Below are 13503 nucleotides of genomic sequence, written 5' to 3'. Positions count from 1 at the left end.
CTGGGTTTCCGGCTCATGCTCGAGTTCTCCAACATCGTGGCAGAATGTGTGACTCGGGTGTGATCTGTAACCCTCCTCACCAGAGCCATGTCTACAGCTGTCCATCACCCATCAGTGCGAGTCCAACTTATACTGGCAGCTGCAGGTCGGCCTGATGATGTGTCCATGCAGTGAGGTGATAGCTCCACCAGGGCCACAGAGCGCTGTCACAGTTCAGTTTTATTCATGTCGCTCCGAGTCATCACGGCGGTGTCCTGAGACCTTTTAATCGCGCCTGGTTTCAGAACTCTGAGATGATGATGGAGATGCTCGAGGCTTCCAGACAGGACCGACTAACGACAAGAGTCCGATCTCTCCTTCAGGAAGTCCTTTCCTTCAGCAGCACTTCCTGCTGCCCTCTGCGTGTTTGACCTGAACGATCACTTTCTGGTTCAGGCCTCACCACCTCCTCACAGCTCGGCCTCCCACCAGAGATGAGGAGCGGGGAGTCTAGGCAACAGAAAATAAAGTGAGCTCTCCTTTAATGGAGGCCACAGGCAGGAGGACGGAGGAGGAGCTTGAAGATCGAAAGGCTTTGACGACCTGAGGAGAAGCTGCTGACAGAACTGCTGACTTCCTGTAATTGCTTTTATACAGCGCTTTCATGTGACGTCATTGTTTATGTTTTTGTGTTTGGTGTCTTCTTCCTGTTTCACTCAGTCTGAGGACAGAAAACATGACATAGTCCTGCAGCAGGTTCACCGACACACTCACAGACACGTGAATCCAGCACCAACCAGCAGCTGGAGCGCAGAGCAGCTACAAGTACAAGTACTTAGTTACTTTCACGAGAGACTCCGTACGCCGAAAAGATCCAAGAGGCGCGTGCTGCTGCTGCGTTCCTGTGTAGCTCGGAATCCACAGCGCCTAGAGCTTTTATTCAGTTCGTGTTGTTCAGGCTTACATTAAAAGGGATCTTTGAAGAATGATCCCTTTCTTTTAAGAAAGAAAACGTTTTCAGCTGAGCAAACTTTAACACAATGACTGCGCTCAGTGTACTTTTTCCTCCAAACGTCTCATTTTGTCAGCTTTGGGCTCCATCCACCTCCCATCGGAAGGAGGCCCCGGGGCAGACCCAGGACACTGCAGAGATTATATGCTGGCCTGAGAACGCCTTGGTGTTCCTCCGGATAAACTGCGAGACGGAAGTCTGGGCCTCTCTGCTTAGGCTGCAACCCCGCTCTGGATAAACGGAAAAGAGTGGATGGATGGGTTCTATTGGGGGGAAGGCTGGAGCATATCCCAGCTACCAATTCAATTTAATGGAAAGGTATTTATAACACTAACAGCTGTTAAGCTGCATTTTAAAAGAAAATATTTTCAACTACATGAATAAATACATAAAAAAAATAAACTGTGTGATTCAAACTGCAGCAAAAATGTAATCATTCTTTTAGTGTTTTAATAACGAACATTAAAAACTAAGTAGAATAAGATATTATGTATTTGTGTAGTTTAAAAGTGATGTAATGATATCTATATTTTCAGTCATCAGCTCCTGCTCCTTTTCATGCATGGATGCAGTGTTGTTTTAATTCAAAGGAAGGTTTGTGTGTAGGAAATTAATTACTGTTGCACCATGTGTGAAAAATTACATGAAATGAAATCTCAGTGTACTGAGACAGGATGATATGGTGTCCGGCGGTCCCTGAAGGCAGCACGTTTTTTGGCGTCACTGCGTGATATCCCTCCGCGGGAGAGAAGCGCGCAGCCCTTTCCCTCCCTGTAGCACAGGATGCGAACGGGCGGCGGTGAAGCGACGAGACGTGACTCTGCGCCGACGCTGTCAACATTTCCCGCAACATCCGAGTGAAAATACGCCGAACGAAGACCGGGGAACCTCCGCCACCCGTATCACCGACTGAACCCGTCCTGTGCCTGACAACGACCGAGCTCCGTGGAAGAAATATAATCCGCTGTGGGCGCTGCGCGGCAACCGAAAGTGTCGGACTGAAGAGAGGCAGCCGGGGGAAGGAATGGAGCTCATCACGATTCTCGAAAAAACCGTCTCTCCGGGTGAGTCCCTGCATCACGCAGCGCACACAGCCGGCGGCCCGGGCCCGATGCCCGGCCGGGGGGTGCGGTGTTTGCGAGACGGCGGGCTGCCCGGAGCACCGGGGAAAGTTGGAAGCAGGGAGGAGGGAAACCATGCTAGCTCACTGTGCTAACCCGTTAGCGTTACGGCCTGACGCCGCTGGTGACTTAGCACTCTACCGGGCGTTTAAGCACACTTTAATGGCATTGGTAACCCTTTAGCCTGTCGACGGGAAACCAGAAGACGTTGTCATATCGCCATCACGCGGATTCGGGCCCACATAGGCCGTAATGCCGGCTGTGTGTCCCCGATCAGAAGCCGCGACCCTGCCCATGCCCGGGTTAGCCGTTAGCTTCTTCGCTAGCTCGGGCCATTCAAACTGTCGGCCGCTTTCTCGGCGTGTTCTCCTGGGTAACGCCGCTTTAGAGTCGCTGCGGGCACAGGCGAGCGCCCTGGTTGTGAGTTGACCTCTGCTCCGCTGCTTTAAGCGGAGTTGGCGCAGTTTTAGCGGCTCCGCTGTTTGCACATAAAACTTCATGCGCGTCTCTGGAAACGTGTCGGCTAGCGTTAGCCTGCTAGCACAGTGCAGGTGGCTAGCGCGCATGTTGTAGGGTCGGTGTGCTTCTCGGTACCACCGATGGCTCTCACCGGGGCGGGAGTTAAACTTTCTGAGTCTGAGGTGAATCATTAGTGCGGGACATCCACCCCGGGGCCGGGTGCTTGTGTGTGAACGTCTGGTGAACACGTTTAACTACCGTGCGTTAGCCCGTCCGCTAACCAGCCCCCTCCTCTCTCCTCTGTCCGCAGACCGGAATGAGCTGGAGGCGGCGCAGAAGTTTCTGGAGCAGGCGGCCATAGAGAACCTGGTGAGTATGGAGGGAGAGCAGCTGGAGCTCAGGCTGCTGCAGGAGAGGAGCGGACAGGGACCGAGGACTGCTGGATCCCGCCGGCTTTTCCTCCTTCCTCCTCCCCTTCCTCCCTCTGCATTGGCACACACGCACGCACACTCTTCACATATGTGTCACAGTGAAAGCCTCCATTGGCTCCTGATATGACCGTGCCAGGGTCTGCATGCTTCAGCCACTTCAAGGTCTTCATCAGAGGGCGAAGCTGATGCTCCCACATTTCTACATACCCTTTGTGTGGTCCTGACCTTTGACCTTGCCCTCATATACTATTTAAGTACACATGCTAACTTCAACCAGAACAGGAAGTGGTTCATAGCGAGTGTCTGTGAAGGTTCATAGCGAGTATAAATATGTATGTTGAGCGAGTATATCTCTGTAAACGGGCTGTCTCTGCTGGTCACATGACTGCAGCTTTCTGTGACCAGGTGTGACCGGCAAGTGCGAGCAGGTGGGTCTCTGTGAAACATCAGTGTGAGGGTCACAGCTGTTCCAGGGTTTCTGTGAGGGTTGGATGCCGTCTCCACGGGTCGCCCTTCTTGACTGTGTGGTCAGGTTTGACTGATATTCTGTAGTGAGGGTGGGGCTTGATGAGTCAGGGTGTTGCGGTTACGTGGCTTACTTGTTACTCAGGGAAATGTTTAAATGTGTTGTCAGATGTGGTGACTGGCATGTAGAACTCCAACTAAAAGGTGCAGGTGGTGGGGGAGTCGGGGTAGGGCCGGTGGGGTTTGCAGTAAAGCCGCCATGGGGCTGTGGCGGTGTAGTTTGTGACCATGTGGGCGCTGTTGTCACGCGTCACTGGGAGACCAGGTGAGCCATCCTGAGCAGCAGGTTCACCTGAGGAAATGTTTCTTCCTGTTTATACACACAGACACTCCATACGATCGTCAGCTGTGTGAGGTGATGTCATCGTCGGCGGGAACCAATAAAATCAAAGATGACTTTCTGTAGTTTCTTATTTTGTAGTTTTTGCTGTGTCAGGAAGATAAATATCAGACTCTGTGGTCAAATGGTCTCTGTGTTAGAGACAAAGGTAAGAACAGTTACCGTTTATCTCGCAGTTATAAATTAAGCCCCACCCCTTCGCTTTACAGTGTGTTGACAATAAAACTGTAAACTCGGCAGAGTGTAACCCGACCGAGTCAATAACTCCTGCCAGACGCCGCCATCGTGGCCAGAAAGTCCACTGATCTGATATTTAACACTGACTGTTCAAATCCAGATGTTTCTGCTGGATCGTGGTTTCTGCATGCTAAAGAATATCTGCACACACACACACACACACACACACACACACACACACACACACACACACACACACACACACACACAGTGCTGCTGTGGTCGTCTGCTCACTGCAGAGAAACAGTTAGTTGTCTGTCCAGAGAAAAATAAAAGTTCTGGTTGGAGCTGATTGAGAGCACCTGGACACCTGCAGGAGGCGTGATGCTGATGGCGTCCTGCAAACAGAAGAAACGTAGTTGGCAGTTCTTTGCTGTTTGCCTCTGTCTGCGTGTGCTACTGCCACCTTCTGGCAGGAGGAGCACGCTGCGTCTTGTCAGGTGTGAGGGGAAAAGTATTTCAGTCCAAAAATATCTTCGGTCAGCTTTCTTCTCTGGTCTGACGTCAGTTGTAGCTCGCCGTCCTTCAGCCTGAAGCAGAGCGACGGGGTCAGGTGTGCCTCACCTGTGCAGACAGAATGAATGGAAGCAGAGCGAGCAATCAAATCACTAAGTCTGTTTAATGCTCCGCCCAGCAAACTGACAGCGACTTAATGTTGACAAGCTAAAGTAAGACTTGGTTCCAGGTCGGCGACCGATCTCTGGTTCCTGTTAGTGCTTCCTGTCTGTGATCGTACCTGCTGCCTTCTTGTTCACACGTTTACACCTGAAACCAGAGACGCAGAGCAGCTGTTGTAACGAGAAGCTGTTTCAGCTCCAGTAAAAATCCCAGCGTCGTCGCTTCTGCACAAAGCTTCCTTCACTCTCACTGTTTCACCGTAACTCAAACAAGATGTTTGACGTAATCAGTGACGCTCATCATGTGACCTTTGCTCCTCCTCCTTCAGCCCACATTCCTGGTGGAGTTGTCCAAAGTGTTGGCGAACCCGGGGAACACTCAGGTGGCTCGAGTTGCTGCCGGTCTGCAGGTGAAGAACTCGCTGACATCCAAAGACCCCGATGTCAAGGCGCAGTACCAGCAGAGATGGCTGGCCATCGACATCAACGCTCGCCGCGAGATCAAGAACTACGTAAGGGCCGAGCAAACCCCGCTCACCGTCCGCCACCGCCTCCACCTGTCTAACGGTTCCCGTGTCTCCGGCAGGTTCTACAGACTCTGGGCACGGAGACGTACCGGCCCAGCTCGGCCTCGCAGTGCGTCGCCGGCATCGCCTGCGCCGAGATTCCCGTGAACCAGTGGCCCGAGCTGATCCCGCAGCTCGTCGCCAACGTCACCGATCCGTCGAGCACGGAACACATGAAGGAGTCCACGCTGGAGGCCATCGGCTACATCTGCCAGGACATCGTGAGTCACGGCGAGCACGTTAAAGCACGCCGCCTGTTGTTACCCAAGTGTTCGCTCACCCAGCTGTTTTCCGCAGGACCCGGAGCAGCTGCAGGAGAACGCCAACCAGATCCTGACGGCCATCATCCAGGGCATGAGGAAGGAGGAGCCCAGCAACAACGTGAAGCTGGCCGCCACCAATGCGCTGCTCAACTCGCTCGAGTTCACTAAAGCCAATTTCGACAAGGACGTACGTTGCTTTCTCCTAACTCCTCCCCCTTTTAATGTAACTTTATTTGCAGGGAATCACGCTGACAAATGTGTACTTCCTGTTTCAGACGGAGCGACACTTCATCATGCAGGTCGTCTGTGAAGCCACGCAGTGTCCCGACACCAGAGTGAGTAACGCCAGCGTAATGCCCGTGACCTTTGACCCCTCAAATGCACTCACCTACTGCTCTTTCAGGTGCGCGTGGCGGCCCTGCAGAACCTGGTGAAGATCATGTCTCTGTATTATCAGTACATGGAGACGTACATGGGCCCCGCCCTGTTCGCGGTAAGACACCACAAACCTTTATTTAAACCCGAGAGTCAGTCGGAGTCGTCTCAGCAGCGCCGCTACTCTTGTCACTTCCTGTTTCAGATCACCATCGAGGCGATGAAGAGCGACATTGATGAGGTGGCGCTGCAGGGCATCGAGTTCTGGTCCAACGTCTGTGATGAGGAGATGGATCTGGCCATCGAGGCCTCAGAGGTCAGTGTGACGCTTCCTTTAACCAACAGGAAGTTGTTTTTTACTTCCTGTTTGTTCACGGTTCGCTCTTTCTGTCTCGTCCAATCGCAGGCCTCGGAGCAGGGACGCCCCCCCGAGCACACCAGTAAGTTCTATGCCAAAGGTGCGCTGCAGTACCTGGTCCCCATCCTCACCCAGACCCTCACCAAGCAGGTAGCTCAGCTGTCGGAGCCTCATCCCGTTTACCTGTCTGTGGCTTTGAGTCTACCTGTTTAGCTCCGCCTTCTCCTCTTCCTGCAGGACGAGAATGATGACGACGACGACTGGAACCCGTGTAAGGCGGCCGGCGTGTGCCTGATGCTGCTCGCCACCTGTTGCGAGGACGACGTGGTTCCCCACGTGCTGCCCTTCATCAAAGAGAACATCAAACATCCCGACTGGCGTTACCGCGACGCCTCCGTCATGGCCTTCGGCTCCATCTTGGAGGGACCCGAGCTAAACCAGCTCAAGCCGCTCGTCATACAGGTGAGACGCTCGAGCAGCTCGCCCAGCTCGCCCAGTCTTCTGTCTGTCACACAAATCCCTCTGTGTACTAAACTCCGCCCCCTCCTCCTGCAGGCGATGCCCACCCTGATCGAGCTGATGAAGGACCCCAGCGTGGTGGTGAGGGACACCACGGCGTGGACGGTGGGCAGGATCTGCGAGCTGCTGCCCGAAGCTGCCATCAACGAGGTCTACCTGGCCCCCCTGCTGCAGTGCCTGATCGAGGGCCTGGGGGCGGAGCCCAGAGTGGCCTCCAACGTCTGCTGGGTGAGTCGCCGGTCCGCGCTGGGCGTCATGTGGCCTTTGAGAGAGCTCTGTCAAAACGAACCCGACCTCAGATTTCGTTCTTCTTCGGTGGAAACCTTAACCTGTCGTCTCCTCCCTCAGGCCTTTTCGTCTCTCGCAGAGGCGGCGTACGAAGCCACGGATGCCGCCGAGGACCAGGAGGAGCCGAACACCTACTGCCTGTCCTCGTCCTTCGAGATCATCGTGCAGAAGCTTCTGGAGACCACAGACAGGTATGACGATGCTCACACATGCGTCTGTGCCTCTGACGACCGCAGCCTGATGGCGGTGTGACCACTTCCTGGTTTCAGAGCGCAGAGTGAACTGCATAAAGAGCTGGCAGACGGCTTCCTGTCGGCTCGCCGATCGTGTCACAGCTGCTGTTTCCTTCACTTTAACACTTCGAGTTAACCGCTTAAATGATGATGTCATCACAGAGGTTTCTGTGATCGTGTCGACGTTTGTGGGCGGGGCTCGACAGCTGAATGCGCTCAGTCATCGGGCAGCCGTCGTGCCTCCTTGACAGCGCTCTGCGTACTCGTCTTTGATTGGTCTGTTCCTGTCTCTCAGGCCCGATGGTCACCAGAACAACCTGCGCTCTGCGGCGTACGAGGCTCTGATGGAGATCGTGAAGAACAGCGCCAAGGACTGCTACCCCGCCGTGCAGAAAACCACGCTGGTCATCATGGAGCGGCTGCAGCAGGTCCTGCAAATGGAGGTGAGGGCGCCGTCTTAGGGGCAGAGCGACATCGATGCCGTTGTGAGCATCGCTTGGATCTCAAAGTCATTCAAGAGAAAAAACATAGAGCTGAAATAAACTGGTTTGAGCAGACCAGGCAGCTTTTAATTTGAAAAGGCACTGGCTTCACGTCTCTTAACTTCCTGTCTTCCAGTCTCACATCCAGAGCACCTCAGATCGGATCCAGTTCAACGACCTGCAGTCGCTGCTGTGCGCCACTCTGCAGGTGAGACGGGACACCTGAGCCTTTCTGTGCTCATGCTCTTATTATGGCGGTTCTGAGTGTTTCCTGTGTGTGTGCAGAACGTCCTGCGTAAAGTGCAGCATCAGGATGCCCTGCAGATCTCAGACGTGGTGATGGCGTCCCTGCTGAGGATGTTTCAGAGCACTGCCGGCTCCGGAGGCGTGCAGGAGGACGCGCTGATGGCCGTGTCCACGCTCGTCGAAGGTACGCCACAGTTACTTGAGTGACTACACGGCGAGGGCAGTGACGTGTTGTGTTCAGAGGGCGCGGCTCTCCACGTGTCTCACTCTGCACATGTCTCTTGCAGTTCTGGGCAGCGACTTCCAGAAATACATGGAGGCCTTTAAGCCGTTCCTTGCCATCGGACTGAAGAACTACGCAGAGTATCAGGTAGGACTCGCACAGCTGATCACCACTTCCTGTTTCACAGTCGCGGTCTGACCTCGGAGCTGAGAGGCAAGTTTGCTGTTTATGGAGGAGGAGCTCTGATGTCATCACTGACTCAGACGTCACAGTGTTGATGATGTCATTGACGTGTTGCTGCAGGTGTGTCTGGCGGCCGTGGGTCTCGTGTGCGACCTGTGCAGAGCGCTGATGTCCAACATCCTGCCGTACTGTGACGAGATCATGCAGCTGCTGCTGGAGAACCTCGGGGTGAGGAGGGGGAGGAGCTCCTTCGTCTTTATTGACATGCACCACACTGACCGTGATGTGAAAACCACGTTTATCTGAGACTTCCTCTCTCATCACTTCCTCGAGTTTTTCTGCACATGCTCAGTGGCAGGAGCACTTCCTGTGTGGCACAGATTTGGGCCACAGCGCCGTTAGCTGGCTGCTCTGACATCAGTGAAGCTGTAGAAATTCAGTTCCATTCCAGTCAACCTTTGACCCCCACACAGTCAGCTGGTTCAGTTTCCACATTAGCTCCCGTCTGCCCCTCACAGGGTCGGTCCAGATATTCCGACCCACAGTCACATGATGATCCAGGTGTAGCGAGCAGCCACCTGTTCACAGGTGTGGATTATTGATCCCAGACTTCACCTTCCTCTGGTGCTGTTTGATCACCTGATGGACATTTAACAGCTGCCGTGTTCCAAAGCAGTCTTTGTGCCGCTCACCTGTCTGACCCTCACAGGTGTGCAGATGTTAAACGTTGGTCTGTTTACAGAACGAGAATGTGCACCGGTCGGTGAAGCCTCAGATCCTCTCTGCGTTTGGCGACATCGCTTTGGCCATCGGGGGCGAGTTCAAGAAGTACCTGGACATCGTCCTGGACACCCTGCAGCAGGCATCGCAGGCTCAGGTGGACAAGGTAAAGCCCCGCCCCTTCAGATGTCTGAACACACACTGAATCTTGAACTTGGGCTTCGAGTGTAGAAATGCTCAGCTTAGATTCGGACGTCTGTGATGAAAACTCATGCACCACGCTGACCGTGATGTAAAACCAACCACGTGTATCTGAGACCTCTGACCTCACAGATTTACTTCCTGTCTGTCCGAGTTCACCTGACACATCTGAACCTGTGTTTCAGACGGACTACGACATGGTGGACTACCTGAACGAGCTGAGGGAGGGCTGCCTGGAGGCTTACACCGGCATCATCCAGGGCCTGAAGGGAGACCAGGAGAACGTCCACCGTAAGGACACACACACACACGGACAGACGGTCTCTCTGGCAGCGTCTGTCCTCAGGTGTCTGGGGCTACCTGGTTGTCTAAGTGCTAACGGTTATCGCTGTGATCGCATGACCACAGCTCCAGCGACGTCAGTTCCTCTTCCTGCTTGCAGTCAGCAGGAGGCTTTAGTGATGTCGCAGACAGACGTGGGTCCTTTTCACCCGGGAAGCTTTAGGCTGCCGCCGAACTCACAGCTTCCTGGTTTTGCGGGACCCAACAAATAAAAAAAACCTGTTTGCTTTACTTGCTCTCTCACCCTCATCTCCTCTCCACCCCTGCAGCCGACGTGATGCTGGTGCAGCCTCGGGTGGAGTTCATCCTCTCCTTCATCCACCACATCGCCGAAGACGAGGACCACTCTGACGGCGTGGTGGCCAACGCTGCCGGACTCATCGGGTAAGCAGGGGGTGGAGCTGAAGCTCGACCATGTTGGTCCAACATGGAGATCTTATCAGGAGGTCACAGCCAATCAGAGGGTTCCTTTACCCCAGAACACTTCATGCTCAGATCAGATATCACAGAGCAGCTTTTATGGTTTTATTTTGAAGGAGCTAAACTTCCTGTGGTCTGCACCACAGCTGATCAGCGAGGGTCACATGGTTCAAAGTCTAAGGCGTTGTGGTCGGTGAAGAGAAATCATGCACCACGCTGATGGCGTGATGGAAAACAAACCGCATCCTCTGAGACCAGCACGGTTACCCTGGCGATGCTCCAGTGTCCAGCTTGAGAGCTCAGATTCTTTTCACATTAAAAGCCTCAGTTTGTTTGACGTGTGTGTTCCGTAGTGACCTGTGCACAGCATTTGGGAAAGATGTGATGAAGCTGGTGGAGGTTCGCCCGCTCATCAACGACCTGCTGACGGAAGGCCGGCGCTCCAAAACCACCAAGACCAAGACGCTCGCCACCTGGGCCACCAAGGAGCTCCGCAAGCTGAAGAGCCAGGCCTGGTGAGGGTGGAGGCATGCTTCTCGTGGCTTCTCTGCGTCACTTCCTCTCTAACCCCTCCTCTCTCTCTGTGTCTCCTGCAGATGGCGGGTGTCGTGTCAGGGCGAGATGAGACTTCGGATGACATCACTGAGGACAAATCGGCCGCTGGATTAAATCTTCTGTGTTTGTCGGCGTTTCGCTCGAAGCAGCAGAAGAAGAGATGAGTGTCTGTGTGTGAGCGCGAGAGAGAGACGTGTGAGCGAGCGAGAGATGATGACATCACACCACCTTCAGTTCCTGCAGGCGATGACCCCGCCCCCTCCCCCTCCCCTCTTGGATGGCCTGTGGACTGGACTGTGACTCCTCCCCCTTAAAGAAACCCCCTCTCCTTCCACTCCTCCCCCGCCTCTGCCCGCGATCCGCCTCTTTCGCTGTAGCTGGGCTCTCCTATGACATCGTGATGATGTCACCGACCTGCCGCCGCCACCCCCCCTGCTCAGGGGGAGGGGGAGGAGGGGAACTGTGTGGAATCAGCTGATCGAGTGACTGCGTGGACTACTTCTTCTGTGGAAAACTGGATTTTTGTTGCTCTTACGTTTCTTCTTCTGAGCACTAAACATGGCGGCGGAGCTGTGAGGGACGGATGCCTCCGCCCGCTCGGTCTCCTCCAAACAACGGCAGCACTAAATTCCTTCAAAATAAAAGCCGAAACGATGCTGAGAGGAGCGAGTGCCAAATGGGAATAGTTTAGCCCGGGCGTGAGCGAGTGCTGCGAGCTGCCTCGGGTTTCCTCGCCGCCGCGCCTGCTTTGGGAACGGGTCACTCACCTTTTTGCTTGTTAAGATTTCAGATGATTGAAGACGTTTGTATGAGGTTCTATTTTTCCATTGCTATGATGAAAATAAAGTTAAAGTGATACAAAACATTCCCCGAGCTCTTCTGTGCTTTCGCTCTTCTTCTTCTCGGACTCCTGGACTCAAACGTTTTGGACTCTGCTGATTGGACGCTGAGCTCTGGCTGTCTCCCACTGTTGGCTTGTTTATTCGACGCTACAAAGAACCATGATTTTTGTTTTTTGGAACTCACTAGCAGTAAGGCGGTCGCTCCTCGCTACTGGGTGACTTCCTGTTGGGACGGTTTCAAGAAAAACAACAAAAAACCCCAACACTGACACGAAGCTTAAACGCTGCAGAGCGCGCTCATTGCCGCCTCTACGGCCGGAGAGCTTTGCTTTCAGTTGGTAAATATGATGGTCACTGAAAGCCAAGTGGCTCTGGCCTCGGAGGCTTTTATTTTGTAGAGGCGCGGCAGCTGTAGGGAGGAAGCACTTCCTGTGTTGACATGAACCTGAAAGTTTTATTTCTGAATTGTGAATCATTTGAAGCCGATCTGCTTTTTCTTTCATATTCAACTTTAGTGAACTAATAAAGTCTATATTGTACTGACCGTCTGCTGCTTCTTCACAACGCTACTGCTTCCTGCTGGAGTCTGACAAAATAAAAGCCTCTCACTGCTCTACATCGGGGCTCAGTCAAATCCTGATGCGATGGGTGAAGCAGTGTGTGGTGTCACGTGACCTCATGAGTGTTTTATTTTATCTGCTTTGCCTCAAAACAAACGCTCTTCCTCTGCACCAGACTGCATTCACAAAACTCCTGATTTTACCTGAGTACAGGTGAGCTGCGACAGTTGGGACTTCAGTTTAAAACATTAAAGTACAACACTGAGGATTCAGGTCCCAGCGGTGCTCAGACGTGCTGCTAAAGGCTGGCGCAAGCTCTGCAGCACCGCTATAAAATCGACATGAAAAGCTAGAGTATTGTAAAGCTCGTCGGGCCTGTGTGTGTGGAAACGGGTTATTCATAAGAATCTGCAGGTAAGGGGTGACGGGCTGGCTCAGCGTGCGTCACGTGTCGCCTCCACGGTTTCTGAGCAGCTCGTTATGCGCTCAGCATTACGGAATATCCTTTAAATCTTTCTAAATGTGTTCTGGATGGTTCAGTGTTTCCTGCAGCGCGTCCTTGCACTGCAGGGTTAAAAAAAAACAAACTGGTTTTGGCTGTCACAGAGCACCGGACTGGACCCCGGGCCACATGTTGGACACCCTGTCCTGCATATACACACAATGGAAATGATAAACCAGCTCTCTGTTGCTGTGGAAACAGCTGAAAAATGAGAAATGCACAATAATGGAAAGGTTTTCTGTTTCGCTCGCCAAAGCAGCACCTGTGGGCTCTAGAGGCTCACCTGTTGAGCTTTGAGTTTCCCTGCTCTCCGCTGTAGCTCAGGTCAGGTGTTCCTGCTACGAGCACAGGTGAGAGCAGCAGGGCCACCTCCTGTCGATGAGCCATACACTAATAATACAATGATGACCACCCACGGGCCTTACTTTGAGAACCTGACTTTCTCCTTCAGACCTCAGAGGGATTTTCGGGAATGATGATGTTTTCCATTGATCTGATTGGCCCATAGGTTGTTCCTGATGAACCACCTTTGAGACCTCGAGAATCAATGATTCACTTTTTGTTTTTCTTTACGTGGTCATCGGACATCAGTTGTCGACTCGTCAGCCTCTCAGTCTGCGTTTCACATACAAGTTACTGACTGTTGGAGAGGCCTCTGACGTCACTCTTAGCTTCAGTTTCCCGGTCAACTCACTTGCTCTCCGGCTGCTGCGATGGCCGAGAGGTTAAGGCGTTGGACTTGAAATCCAATGGGGTCTCCCCGCGCAGGTTCGAACCCTGCTCGCAGCGACTTTTTAATAAAGTTCAAACACTCCCCTGAAAAAGCTGCACGAGCCGGAAACAGCCCAGAGAGTACGCGTCACACCAAAATAAAAAAGGAACTGTATGAGGATGAATTAAAACC

At 53.2% G+C, this 13503-nt stretch overlaps 1 protein-coding gene and 2 non-coding genes across 3 annotated transcripts; all 3 read left to right on the top strand.

Annotated features, from left to right (window-relative positions):
* The first annotated feature begins 1686 nt into the window (after window positions 1-1686).
* On the top strand, window positions 1687-12081 carry kpnb1 (karyopherin (importin) beta 1). Its single transcript, XM_026163825.1, has 22 exons — window positions 1687-2055; window positions 2882-2940; window positions 5051-5233; window positions 5308-5508; window positions 5585-5737; window positions 5826-5885; window positions 5954-6043; window positions 6131-6241; window positions 6332-6433; window positions 6521-6745; window positions 6839-7030; window positions 7151-7281; window positions 7619-7766; window positions 7942-8013; window positions 8091-8235; window positions 8339-8421; window positions 8578-8685; window positions 9200-9343; window positions 9564-9669; window positions 9990-10104; window positions 10494-10655; window positions 10737-12081. Coding segments are annotated over exons 1-22 (2631 nt in total). The 5' UTR covers window positions 1687-2015; the 3' UTR covers window positions 10738-12081.
* LOC113021588 (small nucleolar RNA SNORA79) lies at window positions 9793-9930 on the top strand. The gene has a single exon (XR_003272320.1). It is a non-coding gene; the product is annotated as a small nucleolar RNA SNORA79 (small nucleolar RNA).
* Window positions 12082-13306: 1225 nt separating the features above from the next.
* Window positions 13307-13388, top strand: trnas-uga (transfer RNA serine (anticodon UGA)). The gene has a single exon. It is a non-coding gene; the product is annotated as a tRNA-Ser (tRNA).
* The last annotated feature ends 115 nt before the right edge of the window (window positions 13389-13503 follow it).

This window comes from Astatotilapia calliptera, chromosome 4 (assembly GCF_900246225.1).
Source record: "Astatotilapia calliptera chromosome 4, fAstCal1.2, whole genome shotgun sequence".
NCBI lineage: Eukaryota > Metazoa > Chordata > Actinopteri > Cichliformes > Cichlidae > Astatotilapia > Astatotilapia calliptera.
Note: the sequence above shows the minus strand (reverse complement) of the source record. Positions and strands in the feature narration are given on the sequence as shown.